General features: G+C 50.9%; 1 protein-coding gene across 2 annotated transcripts in view; it reads right to left on the reverse strand.

The window, feature by feature from the left end:
• Positions 1–19,668, reverse strand: part of GALNT2 (polypeptide N-acetylgalactosaminyltransferase 2) — a 180,064-nt gene that overhangs the window by 50,927 nt on the left and 109,469 nt on the right. For both annotated transcript variants that reach the window (XM_067711127.1, XM_067711128.1), the window contains exon 3: positions 12,621–12,774. In XM_067711127.1, the coding sequence (XP_067567228.1) occupies positions 12,621–12,774 (154 nt within the window). The remainder of the gene's footprint in view (positions 1–12,620; positions 12,775–19,668) is intronic.

Here is a 19,668-nt window from a genome sequence, read left to right on the forward strand (position 1 = left end):
AAAGGAATCCCTGAGGTCACACTGTCTCAGAAACGGTGAAATGGGGGCCTAAATGACTGACGAGGTTGAAACACATTTTATACTGCTTTGGCTATTTCCTAAAATATACAAAAGATTTTTTTTTTAATGGTTCCATGGTGATGGTGAAGCAACTCATTTAAAAGTGTGGCTCAAACAGGATGGTTTGCTCAGACCCACAGAACAAAGCAATACTCTGCTGACCCCATTTGAATTGCTTTGATTTCTTGTGAAATAGGTAGGATTGCTGTTTCAAAGGTGTTTCTCCAACTGCTTTTGGTCAATAATGAAACCCTCCAATTCGCGCTGCAGTGAGAAGACCCAGGTGCCCCTCAGTGTAACAGGTGTCACACGCGGGAGGCTGAATGTCCGCCCTCCACGCCACCTACACGTCGGGAGCAAAGCTCAACAGAATAATGGTTCACTCTCTACTCAAAGCCGATTTCACAAACTCACATGCCACTAGGCACATACAACAACAATACAATTACATCCTAGATTTGTGTCGTTATTGGCAGTTTATGAAGTCCTTTCATAGACATCTGAGCCTAAGAACAATGTGTAAGATGGGCAGGGCAGGCATTGTTTCGTAGATCACAAGGCCAGCGTTTAGAGAGATTACTTCCACCTTCTGGGAAGTGGTGGGAGTCTGGGAGTAAGCGGTAGAGCCATTAACAAAAGCTACCCTTCCCAACTTCAAGTCCACTGCTATTTCGATGCACTCTCATTTGGAACAGACACTGCGGCTCAGGGCAAAATTTATGACCTGTGAACTTTATACTAAATTTAGTTCCAAATAAAATACTCAGTTTTTTTTTTGCTCTCAGTGATAGTGAAGTTCCTTGCTGTAGACCAACCTACCTGCTGAAAGCAACTAGAAATTTTTGATGAAACACACCAGAACATCTATTTGAAGGCACTGGAGTTTATTTAACAAGGCAGCCTGGGGCTGTAGGGCCAGGTGCCAGGAAGGAACAGGAGCCCTAAGAATGAGTCAGACGCTCTCTGACCCTCCTCCCCCAAGCAGTGTGGAGGCCAGAGGCTGAACCAGCCCGGAGAAACGATGGCTTTGCAGGCGGCGGCCACGCTGGGCTCCTGCCAGAGGCATGGGGCTGGGGGTCAGGGCGTCGAGGAAGAGGGCCTCTGATAAACAGCCCAGACTTCCAGGGAGGATCCCAAAGGGCTGCTGCCCAGCAGCACAGAGATCTGGATGCTCACCAGCTCTCTCACAGAAGACAGAACCCCAGCTCTATTCCAGCTCAATTCCAGCCTCGATCAAGGCCATCTGCCCTATCTTAACTGCCTGCCAGAGAGCAAAACTAGATCCTTTTCGGAGGATGAAAACATCAGCTACGGACTTTAAATATCTCCGTATCTGTTCATACACAACAAAATACAATAACTGAAATTAAAATTCAATCGGTGGAGTTGAAAGCAGAATAGATTTTCAAAGCAGGGGAAAGAATTAGTGAACTGGAAGGAAGGCCAAAAGAATTATGTCCAGATTGAAGCTCAGGGAATGAGAAAGGATAAAAAATATGGGAAAGAGTGTAAAGGGGGACACAGGACATGTGGAAATATCCAGGGTGGGGAGAGAAGACGGGGCGCAAGAAAACGGACTCGGACGCAGGAACAGGCACAAGCCCCACCCAGGCTCAAGCCAGGCTTAAGCATCCTCAAGGCAACTAGAGGACAAGGTCAAGATGCCTTCGAAAAGCAACGATAAGACCAACAGTTGCTGTTTCTCCAGGGACAGTGGAGGCCAGAAGACGAGTAAATGACGACGCGTGAGCGCAGAAAGTAACCGTCAACTTGGAAGTCTCTATTCAGTGAAAACGCTCTTCAAAGATGAAAGTGAAATAAAAGGTTTTTTCAGGCAAATGAAAGGATAGAATTCATTGCCAACAAATTGGCACTAAGACAAATACACAAGTTGGATGAGAACTGGGGAAGCAGTCTCGGGGGAAAAATGAAAAGGTAAGAAATGAGGCAAAATGGAAATAACAATGTGCGGGTAAATCTAAAGGATGTCTACTGCAAAACAACAATAAAAGATGTCCAGTAGGGTTTCCACATAAAAAGGGAATTAAACCATGTGACAGTAAAGCATAAGAGGGAGAGGAGGGGAAGTGGTCTGTGCATTATCCAGGAGAAAACAAGAGTATTCATTTATATTAGACTCTAATTAACAAGCTAACAGCTGGGGAGATACTTAATCCAAAGGAAGCACGAAAGGACGGGACAAGGAACAGGTGGGACGAATAGAACCCAGACAGCGACGCTAGTGTTATAACCCCCAACAGCCCACCAGCACTTGCGCTAAACGGGAAAGGACTAAAAACTCCAATTAAAAGACAAGACTGTCAGAGGGATCAAAATCCAAAATCCAACTATCTGCTACTTATAGGAGATACACTAGAAATATATATGAGGACACAAAACGACTGGAAGTTGCAAAAACACTGAATTAAAGCAAGGTGGTGTGTCTGCACTGATGCTGAACGAGACAAAAGCGCTACTAGTGATACAGAGGGCTCTTCACAACGACAAAGGGTCACAGCCCCCACGAACACAACAGAAACTCACCAACAGGTCTAAATACAAAGGCTGGAGAGAGCTCCATGAAGCCCAATGCAGAGCCGGGTGTCACCCCTCCTGCTTCTGCCCCCCGCATGGCCAGCTCCTGGAGTCCACAGATGATGCTCCCGTCATCGCTGGGTTCCCAGGGTGACGGTGGGAAGGGGCACCAAAGATAAAGACACAAGACTATATTGCTCGTTTAGAGCGATCTGACCATTTCTGCCCCAGTGCTAACCCGGAGGCACAGCTGGGAAACGGGGCCACAAGTGTGGACAGGCACTCGGGGATGAAGCTTTGCACATGTTTGCTCACGGTCTTTCCAGAGACCTATGCTGGGCCCTTCAGAGACGCTAACACAGACACAAGCTGGATCGCTATTGTGGAAGCCTTAGACTCTCTCCCAGGCCCAGAGCATTCTTTTTAAAAATTTTTTTTTCAAATGAAGTATAGTTGATTTACAATGTTGTGTCAGTTTCTGCTGTACAGCAAAGTGATTCAGTTATACACACATAGACATCCTTTTTCATATTCTTTTCCATGATGGTTTATCAAAGGATATTGAATATAGTTCCCTGTGCTCTACAGTAGGACCTTGTTGTTTATCCATTCAATATGTAATAGTTTGCATCTGCTAACCCCAAACTCCCAATCCATCCCTCCCTCACGCCCCCTCCCCCCTGGCAACAACAGCTCTGGTCTCTATGTCTGTGAGTCTGTTTGTTTCATAAATAAGTTCATTTGTATCATATTTTAGATTCCACATATAAGTGATATCATATGGTATTTGTCTTTCTCTTTCTTACTTATTTCACTTAATATGATAATCTCTAGGTCCATCCACGTTGCTGCAGATGGCATTATTTCATTCTTTTTTATGGCTGAGTAATATTCTAGTGTGTGTGTGTGTGTGTGTGTGTGTATACCACATCTTCTTTATCCATTCATCTGTCGATGGACACTTAGGTTGTTTCCATGTCTTGGCTGTTGTGAATGATGCTGCTATGAACATTGGGATGCATGGATCTTTCTGAATTAGTTTTGTCCAGATACATGCCAAGGAGTGGGATTGCTGAATCATATGGCAACTCTATTTTTAGTTTTCTGAGGAACCTCCATACTGTTTTTCCATAGTGTCTGTACCAACTTACATTCCCACCAACAGTGGAGGAGGGTTCCCTTTTCTCCACACCCTCTCCAGCATTTGTTATTTGTAGACTTTTTAATGATGACCATTCTGACCGGTGTGAGGTGGTACCTCATTGTAGTTTTGATTTGCATTTCTCTAATAATTAGCGATGTTGAGCATCTTTTCATATGCCTGTTGGCCATCTGTATGTCTTCTTTGAGGAATGCCTATTTAGGTCTTCTGCCCATTTTTCAATTGGTTCTTTTATTTTTCTGTTGTTGAGTTGCATGAGCTGTTTGTATATTTTGGAAATTAAGCCCTTGTCGGTCGCCTCATTTGCAAATATTTTCTCCTGGTCTTTAGGTTGTCTTTTCATTTTGCTTATGGTTTCCTTTGCTGTAGAGAAGCTTGTAAGTTTGATTAGGTCCCATTTGTTTATTTTTGCTTTTGTTTTTATTGCCTTGGGAGACTGACCTAAGAAAACAGAGAATGTTTTGCTTATGTTTTCTTCTAGGAGTTTTATGGTGTCATGTCTCACATTTAAGTCGTTAAGCCATTTTCAGCTTATTCTGTGTATGGTGTGAGGGTGTGTTCTAGCTTCATTGATTTACATGCAGCTGTCCAGCTTTCCCAACACAACTTGCTGAAGAGACTGTATTTTTCCCATTGTATATTCTTATCTTGTTTGCTGAAAATTGACCATAGGTGTGTGGGTTTATTTCTGGGCTCTCTATTCTGTTCCATTGAGCCACATGTCTGTTTTTGTACCACATTGTTGTTTTCTTTTATAAATTTATTTATTTTTGGCTGTGTTGGGTCTTCATTGCTGCGCACGGGCTTTCTCTAGTTGCGGCGAGCAGGGGCTACTCTTCATTGCAGTGTGTGGGCTTCTCATTGCGGTGGCTTCTCTTGTTGCGGAACACAGGCTCTAGGCGCACGGGCTTCAGTAGTTGTGGTGCATGGGCTTAGCTGTTCCGCAGCATGCGGGATCTTCCCGGACCAGGGCTCGAACCTGTGTTCCCTGCATTGGCAGGTGGATTCTTAACCACTGCACCAGCAGGGAAGCCCCACATTGTTTTGATTACTGTAGCTTTGTAGTATTGTCTGAAGTCTGGGAGGGTTATGCCTCCTGCTTTGTTCTTTTTCCTCAGGACTGCTTTGACAATTCTGGGCCTTTTATTGTTCCATATAAATTTTAGGATTATTTGTTCTAGTTTTGTGAAAAATGTCATGGGTAATTTGATAGGGACTGCATTAAACCTGTAGATTGCTTTGGGCAGTATGGCCATTTTAACAATGTTAATTCTTCCAATTCAAGAGCATGGGATATCTTTCCATTTCTTTGAATCATCTTCAATTTCCTTTATTAAATGTTTTGTAGTTCTCAGAATATAAGTCTTTCATCTACTTGGTCAGGTTTATTCCTAGGTATTTTATTTTTCTAGTTATGACTGTAAAAGGGATTTTTTACATTCCCTTCCTGATATTTCATTGTTAGTGTAAGGAAATACAACCAACTTCTGTATGTTAATCTTGTGTCCTGCTACTTTGCTGAATTCATCAGTTCTAATAGTTTTTGTGTGGAGTCTTTAGGGTTTTCTATATATAGTATCATGTCATCTGCATATAATGACAATTTTACCTCTTCCCTTCCAATTTGGATACCTTTTATTTCTTTTTCTTATCAGAGTGCTGTGGCTAGGACTTCCAGTATTATGTTGAATAGAAGTGGTGAGAGTGGGCATCCTTGTCTTGTTCCAGATTTTAGCGAGAAGGCTTTCAGCTTTTCACTGTTGAGTATTATGTTGGCTGTGGGTTTGTCATAAATAGCTTTTATTACACTGAGATATGTTCCTTCAACGCCCAGAGTATTCTTTAATCGAGATGCAGACAAGGCCTGAAACGGTCCCAAAAGAACATATAAAGGGAAAAAAAGAGTGGTCTGGTGCTAAAAACTTGGAGTTGGTTTTATAAAAACACTAAAAGTAATAAAAACAATTGAACGAACAGAAAGCAAAGCGGCAGATGATGAATAATGGCATGGTTTTGGTCTGAATTTTGCGCATAAGGTGCACATTACCCCCTGCACTGAGTTGGGGGGAGGTGTGAAGCAAAGAGCCTTGCAGTTGGCCCCCTCCCACTGCCTGGCCACACCGGCTCCTGCACCTGCCCGCCTCTCACGCCGGGACAGGGAGGTCACACTGATGGCGCACAGGCAGCAGCCTCACCTCCCTCAGGGCACGAGAACGTTCCAGGGGAACGGAAACAGCACATTCTGCCATTACACTGCCCTGGAGAACCTGAGGCGGGAAAAAGAGGAACAAAAGCCTCGGTTCTTCTCAGTATCTCGGGATTCTGTCCGCATGTGGTCAGCTGGGAACACAATTTCTCAGGAGTTTGGCTGCAAGCTACCAACACCCAGGCCTTCTTGCTTTTTGGGTGCCTTTGGGCCTCATGCCGAAGACTCCTGCCTGAAAACTGGGAGCAGACAAGACACTTGTGCAGAGCGGACGGCGAGGCGCTACGTCTAGAACGTACAACTGTCAGCAGGAACCTGGCCACCGAGAGCTCCATCCCTCCTTCCCTCCCCTCCCTGTGCGACCTCAGGCAGGTGGTCCCACGCCCCAGCGGTGGCCCGGCTCTCCCACCTGCCGTATGGACCGGGATAAAGCACATGTCACAATGACAGTAACGTCCAGGACTCCTGGGGAAGGGCTCCAGACACAGAGGGGCGCCTGGACAGGGGCCTCGGGCCATCTCACCTGCCTCTGCCCAGCAGGCTGGGGCCACCCTGCCTGAGCTGCCCTCCCGGACGTGGGCTCCGCAGTCGGGGGCCTCTGGGGACTGGCGTGCGATGTCACCCAGAGAAGAATCTCCCTGCTGACTCCGAAGGAGCCTCCGCTGACTGAATACAGTGAAAGCACATAAAAGCTGAGTGCAGGCCAGGACACCACCCAGTGTCCGACAGCACGTGGCTGTGGTCATTGTGGAACAGGCGTTTAAGGCTCGCTGTCACGCCACAGCCAACCCACTGCCCCGACAGCCAAGATGCCTCCGAGGCCAGCAAAGCCCAGAGCAAGCAGCAGGCCCCGCTCCGGAGCGCCAGCCCCGCCGACCAGGACCCTGCCCACGGGGCCCCATGGGCTCGGAGCGGGTCCGCCAGGCCCCCGGCTGGCCCTTCGAATGGGGAGCAGGTGGGGCAGCGGCCACGCCGGAGGCTTGGTTGTGCGTGCTCATGAAACACGACTTCCGTAAGAAAAATGTAACGAGCAAACAAGGCTCTCGGCCCCCAAAATGAGAGCCCCTCCGGCACCCCGCTGACAAGAAGCGGAGACGCCCTTTGGAGCTGGGCTTCCTCTTCCTCCCCCAGACCTGCTCTCCTAAAAATAAAGCAGAATCTCACAATAATGGCCTTCAAAGCTTCACGCCAAGCTGCTGAGTTTACGTTGAGAACTTTCCCTTGGCCTCAACAATGTTTACTCTTCCCAAGGAACAGTGAAGAGCCTGGACGGCATCCCTCTTACAGCCCTTCATCCTGATGAGCTGCTCTCCTAAGACAACCGACATCCACCCGGACGCTCCACCGGAGCAACCAGCACAGCCCATTACTGAAGGGCCTGCCCGCTGGATGACATCTTCTAAAAAACAAAAGAAAAGGAGAGAAAAAAAAACAACCCAGCCCCTCACGAGTTCTGATCTCTGTTTGGGCGGAATTAAAGCCAGACATTTAAAAAACTGGTCAAAACAGAGTCCTTTAGTGATTCTTTTCAAGGAAACAAAACAAAACCTTATGACTGTAATTTATAAGTTGAGTCAACACAACATGTCCTTGATGGAAAGGCTGCCGGATAAACCCACCAGGTGTGGGAATTGCACCAAGTCCTCTCCCAGAGAAGGACCCTCGTGGGGTCGTGGTTGATTGAGGCAGCTCTGGTCTCAGGAGCAGTACTTCAGTTTTAGACACAAAGATGTTTCAAAACCCTTCATTTTTAATTTCGTGAGAAAAGGGAAAAGATGGAACTCTCTAACGATTTAACTTTTGAAAGACGAAGGAAATCTGTTTCTTGACCAAGTGGTTCTCATTTTTAAGGGACTTAATACATAAGTAAATGAAAACGAACAGGGCTGGCTGACGGGGGGAGAGAAGAAAACAAGATAATGTTTCTCCCCCAAGGGTTTATTCGATTTTATTCACATAAACAATTTTAAAGTAAACCAGCGCGAGCTCTCCCCGGCAGACAGAACGATGTTCCGTAAACCCCCCGGGCTCCGCCCCACTTCTACGCTTCACTTCCCCATCAGACGCAACTCTGGACAAACAGAACACCAGAAAACAGAACACAGCACAAAACCCTTCTGAGCCGGATTCTGGAAAGGCTTTAGCAGGGAGACGACCCTCCCCTCACGACAGCTCTGCTCTAAAAAGGCAGCACAGCATCTCTGCCGGGGCTCGGCACTGCGTGAGGTCTGAGCCCCTGCAATGTTGGACTGGACTCCAGGTCAGCCTGGCTTTAAATTCACTCTCAGTGTTGGAGCATCCAGAGCTGGTCCTGGGCCACTCTCCTCCCTGTCTCTCTTCATTGCCTGGGGGATGATGCCCCACATCATGGCTTTAAGTACCACCTGTGCACTGAGCGTTCCCAAACTCACATCCCCACTAAGACCTTTCTCCTGACACATTTCCAAACACCTACACAGCAGGTCTGCCCACCTTAGATGCTGAATGCACCTTGGACTTAACGTGTCTGGATTTCACCCTCTGACGTGTCCCCTAGACCTGCTCGCCCACAGCTCCTCCGTCTCACGAGGGGCCTCGCTCCGAGCCACCTTCCTCGTCTACCCATCAGCCCATCCTGTTGGCCCTGCCTTCAGAATACGCCCAGGTGTGACCGACTCCCACCTTCAATGCTGAGTCCCATTACCTTTTGCCAGGACAGTAACAACAGCTTCCAAAGGTGAGGTGGGGAGAAACAAGCTGTCTGAAAAGGCACCTTCTAAATTCCCATTGGTTTAATTTGCTTTTAAGTCTTGATAATTTATTTGAAATTTCAAATAACATTAAATGAGGTAGAAAATCTTTTTTTTTTTTCTTTTTTCTTTTTGACTTCTCAACTGTACTTTCAAGACTAGGGTGGGCTACTGTCTTTCTAATTTCTAAGAGACTCTAAGAATTCCTGCATGTCATATCAAGTATTTCACTCACAGAAGGCTTTTCTATGCTTCCTCCTTCACGTAAATACTTTTTCTTGGCACATTCTTTGTTATATACTTAAAAAAAGGTAAATAGAGCATAACCCCAAAGTATGGGGTTTTTGTCTGTTTGTCTGCAAGGCTCTGAACCTGATTCCTTGCATCTACCCCGGAAGACAGTGAAGAAGGGGCAGATTGTAAGTAACCGTGTCACTTTCCAGTCCTGGGAGAACCCGACACAGAAGACTCACCTTGGGGGTTCCTCTGACCCCCCGTACTGCTTAGAGATCTCCCTTTCATCCGCCTTTGTTCTTTTATGACTCTTCATATTATTAGTGATTCACAGGGCACTCACCATACACTGGCCACTGGGCTAGGCAATTCACTCAACAAATACTGAGTTTACCAAGTGCCGGGAGGTGGCCGAATAACAAGCCCGGGTGTAGCCCACTGCTCTAATGAGTACATTCAAATGATCGTGTAAATAGGTAAGACACGTGCTGTGTAGGCGGTGATAAGGGTCATGGAGAAGGATCAGGTAGGGAGATGCTGGGGCCGGGGCCTCACTCCTAGGGCAGGAGGTCAAGGGAGGGTCTGGAACAAAATCTCAGGGGAGGAGGAGACAGCCCTTGGGAACATTTCTTTAACCCTCACGGTAGCGAGACCAGACGTCATCATGTTACAGCGCCTCATGAAAGACAAAGGCCGCAAGATCAGGAACTGGAGAGTCCCGATTGCGACCGAGGTCTGTATGACTCCAAATCCCTTGTTCTTAATTAACCTCCACCTGCACTGCTGTCAGATTTATCACAAGTGAAGACTGAACTCTACTGGGCAAGCATGTCCATCGGTCTATAGAAAGAGAGATACTGCAGAGCCCAAAACTACTGTATTTAGATAGGAAGGTCACACACTTTAACAGCCCTGTTAGATATGGAAGGAGACGGGATGGATGCAGAGAAGTAACTTGACCTCCTGAACCTGACAGTCAATAATATTGGTTGTTCTAAAGCTGATACTTTGAAGACAGACATGGCCTCAGTTCCAGGCATCAAATTGACTTTGGGGAGATTTTAATTTAGCCCAAACCCAAAAAACGTGGAAGGCATCCCAGCTGCTACTTTCACACATGCAAATGAACGTGACACAGTAGCTGGAACTAAAATTAAAGCCACGTAAAACACAGCCCACTGCGGGATGAATATTCAAACATCTGTTTGGACAAACTCGTATTTCAAAAACTGAAAAAAAAAATATATATATATATAGTTTTGAGGACACTTAAGGGACTTGCAGTGGAGACAGAACCCCGGCCCACACGTTGATGAGCCATCAGAAAGGACACCCTTTTCTCTCAGCTCTGAGGGAAGGTCACAGCAGGAAAACAGCTCTTAAACCAGTGAGGTGAAACCCACACCATCTCACGGAGATGTAATTCAAAGAGGTCAATTCCAGTCGCCAGGTACGATTTTTGTTTGTTTGTTTGTTTGTTTTTGCGGTACACAGGCCTCTCACTGTTGTGGTCTCTCCCGTTGCGGAGCACAGGCTCCGGACGCGCAGGCTCAGCGGCCATGGCTCACGGGCCCAGCCGCTCCGCGACATGTGGGATCTTCCCAGACCGGGGCACGAACCCGCGTCCCCTGCATCGGCAGGCGGACGCTCAACCACTGCGCCACCAGGGGAGCCCCAGGCACGGTTTTTGAGCTAGATTCTGCTAGAACCTGAACCCGCTCCTGAGTTTAGGCCAAGCCCCTCTGAAAAGCCGCGCTGGCCCTTTGTGGCCTTCAGCCATTGCTCGTCACCACCAGGCAAGTTATGGACATTGCTCTCCGTGCAGCAAGGACAACCTTCGTGTCCCGTCCATGAGCTGCGGGGAGCGGCTGGCACAGACTGGCTGTGGTGGGCCCACGAGCCTGGGGATGAGGGTGGCGGGTACGCGTGCGTCTGAGACCCTCCCGTGACGTGCAGGCGGCTTCAGGACTCTCCCGGAGCCCGCGCGGTCCCTGGACCCCTGCTCAGCAACCCCTATTCCACATGGGTGTTTACCAGTTACCCGGGCTGACTTGAAGCAGCAGCCTGGCACAGGGGCCGAGCAAAGCTGCCTTAAATATAAATTAATGGGTTACAGGGAATATTAAGCAAAGACAATCTTCTGGGCTGGATTCAGAAAAATGATGAGATTCTTAGTATCATGTGCAATATATATGTTTATATTATCAATCATATGTTTCACATATTATATCTCTCTCTCTCTCTCACACACACACACACACACACACACACACATCCTGAGTCTGAAAGAACTGTAATTCCACACACCTGTGAGCTGTTCTGGGTACACAGAGCTGACTACACCCCCCCAAAAGCTTGGTAAGGGCAGGGAGACAGCGCTTGTGTGGTTAGGTGGTGCTTACACGGTTACGAAGTTCCCCTGAAAGCACGAGAGGAAAATCCTCTTTCAAGGCGTGCTATCTAACTTAGAAAACAAAGCCAAGCGTCAACACGTGTTCACGGGGAGCTTGGTCGCTCTTGTCTCTCTTCAGCTCACCTGCCCCTCATTCCCGGGAACTCACACCCAGAGAAATGGGACCCGGCTGGCCCTCTGGGGGACCAGGGCTGCCTGTCACGGCCCAGTTGCTGGCCTCCTGCCCAGATGCCTCCAGCTCAGGACTCACCTGGACTTCCGTCACCCGGGTGCCCTGAACGCGCTGGACTGGAGCAGACTGTCCAAGGGCAGTGCTGCCCCCTCACCTCCTGCCACCCCGTCACCTCCCCATCCGCCAGAGCAGGGGAGGCTTCTCTGGCTGGAATCCTGGGACCCGAGTGCAGCGTCTCAGTTGCGGTGGACGTGGCATCCACGTACCTTTATGTGATGGATGAAGGGCTCTACAAGTAGCCAGGTGTGCAGGAAGGCCTAGCGGCACCCAGGGCAACAGCTGCCCTCCAAATGCGGCTCCTTGTTTTTTAATACGACAAGACTAACCGTCTAAGGACCCCACTGTGGACGCCTCCCAATCAAAGATCGTTACCAGCAAGGTTCAGAGGTACAGAGTGGCAGTGAGGGTCATGCTATCACTTTCCTAGTCAGTGGTGACAGATGCACATTTGAGCGTCTGCAGGCCCGAGAACCCCCAGGTCCCCGAGGAATCTAGGGAAGGACATAGAGCAGAGCCTCCCACCAGCCCCAGCACTCCAAGTGGGGAGGTGGCCCCGGGCCCCCGCCTCTGAGTTCTGCTTAGTTTAACATCGACCCTGCGGGGCTGTTTCTTTCCCCTTTCTGGTCTCTAGAACATTCCCAACGAAAGCTTCCCAGTAAGCAAGACTTTAGCACTTCCTCCCATTGAGCTTGTGAACGATGCAAAACTATTTTGTGAATGGATTTTAAAAACAACGAGGGACCAGTACAGAGGAGGGCAGTCACACCACTTTCCCTCGGTGACTCTCATGCTCTGACCAGCAGCCTGCGGCCTCTGGACATGCCGGGCGCGTCGTGAGGACTGGAACCTGGCCCGAAGGAGCCCTTTCACATCCTGCGGGTGAAGTTCCTTTACCATGTGCCTCGGAATTTTCCTAGTTTTCCGGCCCCATAAAGACACGGCACATGCTGTTTTGCAGAGCAACAGAAAAAAGGAGCATCCCGGGGGAAGCTACTCACTGTGAGGTAGGAAGTGGCCAGGGTGGCGCCTGGCCGCGGGCTGACACTTACTGGTCATGCCTGGTGTCGGGGACGGCTCTGTCCATCTGCAGCTTATCGCTCTCCACTTGGTTGAACTTGTTGCGGGCATAGGGGTCCTGCCCGGAGCGGACCATCGTCCCGCCAACGTAAGCCTCCTGGTTAAAGTCCCGCCATCGCACTTTCCCTGCAAGGAGCAGAGCACAGGGTGTGGGACGAGGGCACGAGGGAGCAGAGTGCTCGGCCCCAAGGCCACGCGTCAGTGCGACTTCAAGGAACAGCGCCAGGGCTGCCGCTGCTGGCAGTTCTAACCAGCAAACCACCTGAGAGCAGGCAGCATCATGCCTGTAAACTGGCAACAGTTTGCAGCGTGAAAGTTAAAACCAAGACTTCGAGTATTTGTCCCTGAACAGAATTCTACGCCAATCAAAGTATCCCTGAGAATGGCATCACTGACACTCCGTACAAAAGGAGATACGCTCTGCTTGTCCCACCTTTCCAGGGATTACAGTAATGCCAAAAAGCACCTCAGACACGGTGACAAAGATCCGGAACAAATGAAAGTAAGGCACCCCATCGTGTGACACCAGGCGGCACAAAATAAGTGTTTACACAAAAATAACACCCCCAAAGAACAGGACACCAAAACAACCCCGGAGAGACCTCCTCAGAGGTACTTCCTGCAGCCACTGCCACATCGACCCCTTGACATGGTACGTGAAGCCTTTTCTGGCACACTGACGTCCTGGGACACACACGCCCTGGCAGCCTCACATTTTAGCACATTCACACCCTGGCACACTCACGCCCTGGCACACACCCCCTACACGGTCACATCCTTGTACACTCATGTCCTGGGACACACATGCCCTGGAATGCTCACACCCTGGCACACTCACCCTGATCACATTCACACCCTGGTACACATATCCTGCATGGTCACATCCTTGCACACTCATGTCCTGGGACACACATGGCCTGGAATGCTCACACCCTGGCATGCTCACCCTGATCACACTCATGTCCTCAGCAGGAGGGGACGGACACCGATGTAGTCTGGGCTGGCCACACATACGTTACCTTGACTCCACTGCCTGGATTAGCTGTTGCGGCTCCAGGACCCAGCACAGGGTTCTCCAAGAACACGCACTGGCCGGGAAGTTTGTGCCAGGGTTGGGTAGGGGCAGTGCTGGTGTAGCCTGGGATCTGGAGGGAAGGGCACTGCGCGGTGGGGTGAGCCTGGACAAGCCCGGGCGTGAGAAGGCAGAGAGACGAGCAAATGCACCGATACTCAGAGGGAGAACAGCGGGAGGAAAGAGCGACTCGAGACCAAACAGAGCTGGGACTTAACTGTCCACCTGCCCCACCCAGGGTTGAAATCTGTTTATCACTTGCTACCTCTATGACCTTGGGCAAGTTATTCATTCTTTAAAACTTAAGTTTCCTAAAAATAAATAAATACATAAAATGAAAAAAGATTTTTCACGAGGATTTAATATGCCAATTCAGTAGATGTGCAAACTCAAACCAAATTAAAAGATAAAAAAAAAAGAAAGGGAAAGAAAAACAGTAAGAACAACCCCTGTCCCCTTGAAGTGGTAACGCTCTAGTGGTCACAGTGCCGTGACGAAACAGAGAAACAGGAGGCCAAGGGGCGGGCAGCTGGGGGCTGCTGTTCTGCAAGGGCTGGTCTGACTGAGAGATGCCCTCACGAGGGAGGGTGGCCCTGTAGCCCTGGGGAAGAGCACGGGAGCCACAGCACCAAGGCCCCAGGGTGGGGCAGGGCCCCTTCTGCAGCGCGTCAGATGCTGGGCGTTTGGTTAAGATCAACAGTGAGTCGTGACACTAGCGTGTGTACCTACAGGCGTGCTTGCCCAGCAAAGGCCCCTCCGCACACCATCAAAAGAATGCCATGTTCCTTTCTCTATTTCCGAGATGAGGAAATTGAGATCCAAGTCACCTGCGATTTGTTCCAGGTCGTAAGGAAACTTTCTATCTCAAAGCCCATCCGCTTTCTTGTTACAACTGTCCTGCGAGGTCAAAACCCCCATCTCATCACAGCTGGTTGCCATGGAAATGATGCTCAGGGTCACAAAGGTCCAGCCTCTCAAATAGGAAAGCAATTCCAAAACCCACGAGCTCCCAGGCTACGGGCTGATCCCGTGCCCCTGATAAAGGTCTGGCTACGGGAGCTGGCCCGCTTGCCGCATTCTCTTCCATCTAAGATGAAATGTTTCCAGCACACGTTTTCCACGCTGACATCCCTAGAGATACCGATGGATCATCCACTCTCCCCACCTCTCTGCCTTCACCCCGTGCTCAGCACACCAAACCCTTCTCACTGCATGACCTCACCCCTCACAGGCTACGTGAAGCAGGAACCTCGGCCAGAATCCACCCCAGCTGCGCCGACCACGGAATCCAGATGAGCGGCTCCCGCGGATTTGTTTAATGGCCTGAAAACTCTTCACTGCCACAAAGAACTTGGAACTACGTCGCCCCATCCAAGGCCAGAGGAAGGACCGTCACCCAAGAGATGCTCGTCTCTAGTTCTGCTTCTCGCGTGGAGAACTGGGGTCAGCAGGAAGAGGGCTGGTCGTCGGGGTCTGTGTGTGGGGGTGGGGGGTAAGGCCTCTGCCGAGCTCCTGGACCTTCAATCTCTTTGTGCCATCAGACCCCCGACCCCTTTCTGCAATAAGGCGGCACGGGGTTTCATGGATGCCTCATGTCAATCCGCTCTGGGGCTGGGGTTTTCCCTGCCTCAGCCCCAAGCCATTGTTGTGTACTAAGTGTCGACCACACGCTAGGTATCTCATTGGCTCCTGCGGGTACAACAGCAAACACAGAGCTGATGCCCACCTGTGGCGGTCACGCTCTGGGAGACTGCGGGGGGCTGCAATAGACAAGAAGATAATGACCATGGTAAAACTGCACCACTGAAGCCTGAGCTAAGTGCTCAGATGGTGAGGACTGTAGTTAGTTCTACGGAAGCACCTAACAGAGGAGCCCGGTCTGGACGGAAAGGGGGTGCCGGGAGGGGGAGCCTCCTGGGGAAGGAGCATCTGAGCTGATAGCTCAGCAGCCAGCAATGCAGTGGAGAAGAAGCCCTCCGTGACTTCACAGAAACACATCTTTCTTCAACCTCCCAGAAATGCACCCCCCAGCAGAGGCACCCCACAGTGACCCCTGCCCTCTGACATGACATTCTCTATAGCACTCCTGGGGGCCCTGCCTGACCCGGTGACAGTTAATTTCCCAAGGCACACACCATTTTACTGGAGACAGATTATAAATGACTTTATAGCTTAGTGATATGTTAGAGCACAGCAGGGACTTTCAAAAATGTTCGACTATGACATACATCTCACATCGTGGCCCGGACGTCATGCTGTAAACGCACACACAGCTGAAACGAAGGTTTTCCCCTCGCTACATGTGAACACATAATATTCTATTGTTTTATGTGGGTGTGACTCATAAAACTGGCTCCACAGTCTAATAATGGGTCAGACCCACCGGGCTAAAGAACCATTATAGATCTCAGTTATTTACACAGAATTGCTAGGGTTGGAGCAGAGTCAGGAAAAAGCAGCGAGAGCAGGGTTCTCAGAGGGAATGTATGCCTGGGTCCAACCCCAGGCGGGAAGGGAAGCAGCAAGTCAGAGGCTGGAGAGAAACCATCAAAACAGTAGATACCGCGTCTGAATATAGTGACTTTTTTAAAAACGACACTTATAAAACGTCTTGTATTTTTATCACCTCTTTAAAATCTTAGAAAGAGCATTAGAATAAGAGTTTCCAAAAAATACACGAAAATCTAGTGAAAATGGACTTGGCTAAGCAGAAGCAGTGGATGGAAAATACGCCCCAGATATGAAACTTCTCATGAGAAGACAGAAGCCAGCTTCATCACCGAGATGACAGGAAAAGAGAACAGGTGCTGAAACAACAGGAGGGGAGGAAGGGACCTCCACCCTGAGGAGGGCTGTGGAAACCGCTCGCTTCTTACACTAGGCCCTGAAGGTCTTTGCGAGGAGATTCATTTCCCGAAGACAGGCCTTCCTAGACGTGGTCTGTGAAGCTGAAAGAGGGACTGTGTGACCCTGAGTGTTGACACCTCTGGTTCTGTACGAAGGTGAGGCTTCCTGATGGTTCCATCAGGCTGGCACCCCCCGCCCCACTGACAGCCCTAAGGCAGCCTCCCAGCCCCTTCCACAGACACCCGTGGCCGCCCAAGTCCCCCCCGCCAACCACCCTTCGAGGCCAAGATCGTCCCCTGATGGCCCTGTGGCTCCATTTCTCCCAGAGTCAGGAAGGGGCTCCTGACGGGCAAGGACCAGCCTCCTGCTTTGCCCGCGGCCCGGGCTTATCGTGGGGAAGCGCATCTCTCGGAAGAAGTCCCGGCTCCCACACGTGGTCTCCCGCTGCTGATACCCACACCTGAGGACTGTTCTCGAACGCGCTGGACGTGGGCCCTAGACCTCCTTCCACTGGTTTACAGGCTTTTTCTAAATGGCGCCCTCTCAAGCCGGCCTCCCGTCCCCTTAGCCAGGAGCCACCGCAGAACCCGGGCCCCAGGGACAGGACCTCTGGCTCTGTGAACGTTAATGACAGAGATCTGATCACCATTCTGGCCAGCCTCGCCCCTCGGCCCTCCACGGGGCGAGGCCTGTGAGCTCTTACTAAACCCTCCCCGACCCACCATCCACGCAGAGCCCAGGCGAAACTGCGACACTAGAAGGCAGGGCTGTTTGGTTTTTGTTTTTTGGGGGTTTTTTTTGCAGTACGTGGGCCTCTCACTGCTGTGGCCTCTCCCGTTGCGGAGCACAGGCTCCGGACGCGCAGGCTCAGTGGCCATGGCTCACAGGCCCAGCCGCTCCGCGGCATGAGGGATCCTCCCGGACCGGGGAACGAACCCGTGTCCCCCGCATCGGCAGGCGGACTCTCAACCACTGCACCACCAGGGAAGCCCAGGGCTGTTTGGTTTTAACGCACTTACTCCGCTCTGCCAGCTGCCAGCAGCCTCCCAGGGCGGCCACCTCCTCCAGGAAGCCTCCCTGGCATCCCCAGCTGCAGCCCCTCCCCAGGGCCTTCCTCACACGCTGCTCCATCCTCACAACGGTTTTCTCACACACCTATCGTCGCAGGGCCTCACAGGGTTTACCGCTCCTCCATCTAATAACTAACCCAAAATCCTGGCGAGGCTCACCTCCAACTGCTGTTTGCCCTGCTCTGCCGGCACCTCACCCGCTCAGCGGTCCCCAGGAACCACGTGCCCTGTCTGTTTACGGTCTGGACTCGGAGACGCATTCATTTAAAGCATCTGAGGTCTCTTCAGCCGCTCAGCCTTCAATATTCTCCTAACAGAATCGCTGCAGGCTTTCCAGTCTGGACATCAAGGTCTAGATGGAGAGGCCGGAGATCAGCTCGGCTTCCTCTGCCTCCTGCCGGGGGAGGGGGTGGGGGTGGGGCGGGCTGGACGACGACTCAGCCTGTCACCCCACCCTCTGCCCCCCCCTGCTGGCCCCAAGCACCTCCCCCGCACGGTCACCTGCTCGGGGACCAACCACCCCCAGTTCTCTGCTTCTCCAGAGCTGACAGGGCTGGAACCCGCCGCACAGCACACGTTTAATGACTGTTTAAAACCACACCCTGCAAAGCCCACGTCCGACCTCGGCATCCCATACAGCCTCCGATAGTTCTGTGGATGCACCCAGAGACCCAGGGCCCCGCGGTCACTCTGGCCTCCTCTTCTGCTCATCTGGTCTCTGATGGGAGCTCCTCACCCAGCGGCCCCGAGCCGTCCAGGCGGGCAGCAGGAAAGGGCGCGGTGCAGCCGCTCCGGCCCTCCAGCCCAGACACACAGCGTCCAGAGGCAGGGAGAAGCCGGGGCCCGGGGTAGCTGCCTCTGGGAGAAAAGCGCCAGGACCAGGAGAAAGGTGGGGGCTGGGAAGACGGCTTCCTGCCACTCCTGCCGTGGTCCCCTCCGCGGGACACACACCTGTCCGCTGGCCGCCCCGCCCTCACCACCTGCAGCTCCCTGGCCCAGCAATTCTTCTTTTCTTCCCTTCCCATCTCCGACTTACTTGGCCACTAACGTTCTTCCTCTGTCACCCCTGCTGCCCCTCACAAGCCTTTGCACGCACTTTCTGGAACCCAGAGTCTCTTCTCCCCCCTTATCCACCCACCAGGCCCTGAGTTACATCTGTCTTTCCAGAATCGTTTGCTTCCTAGTGGAGTTTTGGGATTTCCCCTTCTGCCCCTCTTAACCAGACTGCAGAACAGCACAGCATCCCTGGAGCAGAGGCCAGCCGGGAATCACCACCACGCATGGTCCATGGAGCCTGCACAGGGCGCAGAGGTCGGGGGCCCCAGCTCTGTGCCCTGTGGGTTCAGGGCAAGGCTGGCTCACGCAGGGTCCTAGGTGCCACTCAGGACATCACTGCCGTGGGAAAGCTCATTCTAGGCTCCTAATACCCAATCCTCCAATTACCTCTTAGAAAAGACGCTTTTATGTTCAAGAAACTGCTTGCCTTTGGACGACTTGTTCAATTAACTTTAAAATAAGTTTAAACATTTCCAAACACCATCGTCTCTCTCTTAAAATTTTCATTTTTACTAAACCTCATATTTAAAGAAACGATGTAAATCTATGAAAATGAACGTTCAGAGGATTAACCCCACAGAACATATGGCAACACCAAGACACACGTGGTCTTCAGATTAGAGACCGCTCAGGTGTGACAGTCCTTTGGGGGACCAGGACCCTCTGCTGACACACCCGCCGAGGGCAGCCTTGTTGTCCACACCCACAGGTGCACGAGGGGCAGGGAGGGCCCCGATGTTGGGGTCCCTCCAGCCAGGGGACGGGGCAGCACAGCCAGCCTGCAGATCTTCACTCAAGTCCTCCCCGGGAAGGACGGCTTGAACAAACTGAAAGCTAGCCTGTGTGAAACAGCGAGCCTCTTCCGGGAAAGGGGCTGAGGAGGGAAAGAGAATGAATTCTAAATCACAGGACAAAGCTCTCCGATTTAGTGGAGCCTCTCAGCTGATCTCAGATTGAATGTAATTTTACTATGCT

This window comes from Pseudorca crassidens, chromosome 16 (assembly GCF_039906515.1).
Source record: "Pseudorca crassidens isolate mPseCra1 chromosome 16, mPseCra1.hap1, whole genome shotgun sequence".
Taxonomy (NCBI): domain Eukaryota; kingdom Metazoa; phylum Chordata; class Mammalia; order Artiodactyla; family Delphinidae; genus Pseudorca; species Pseudorca crassidens.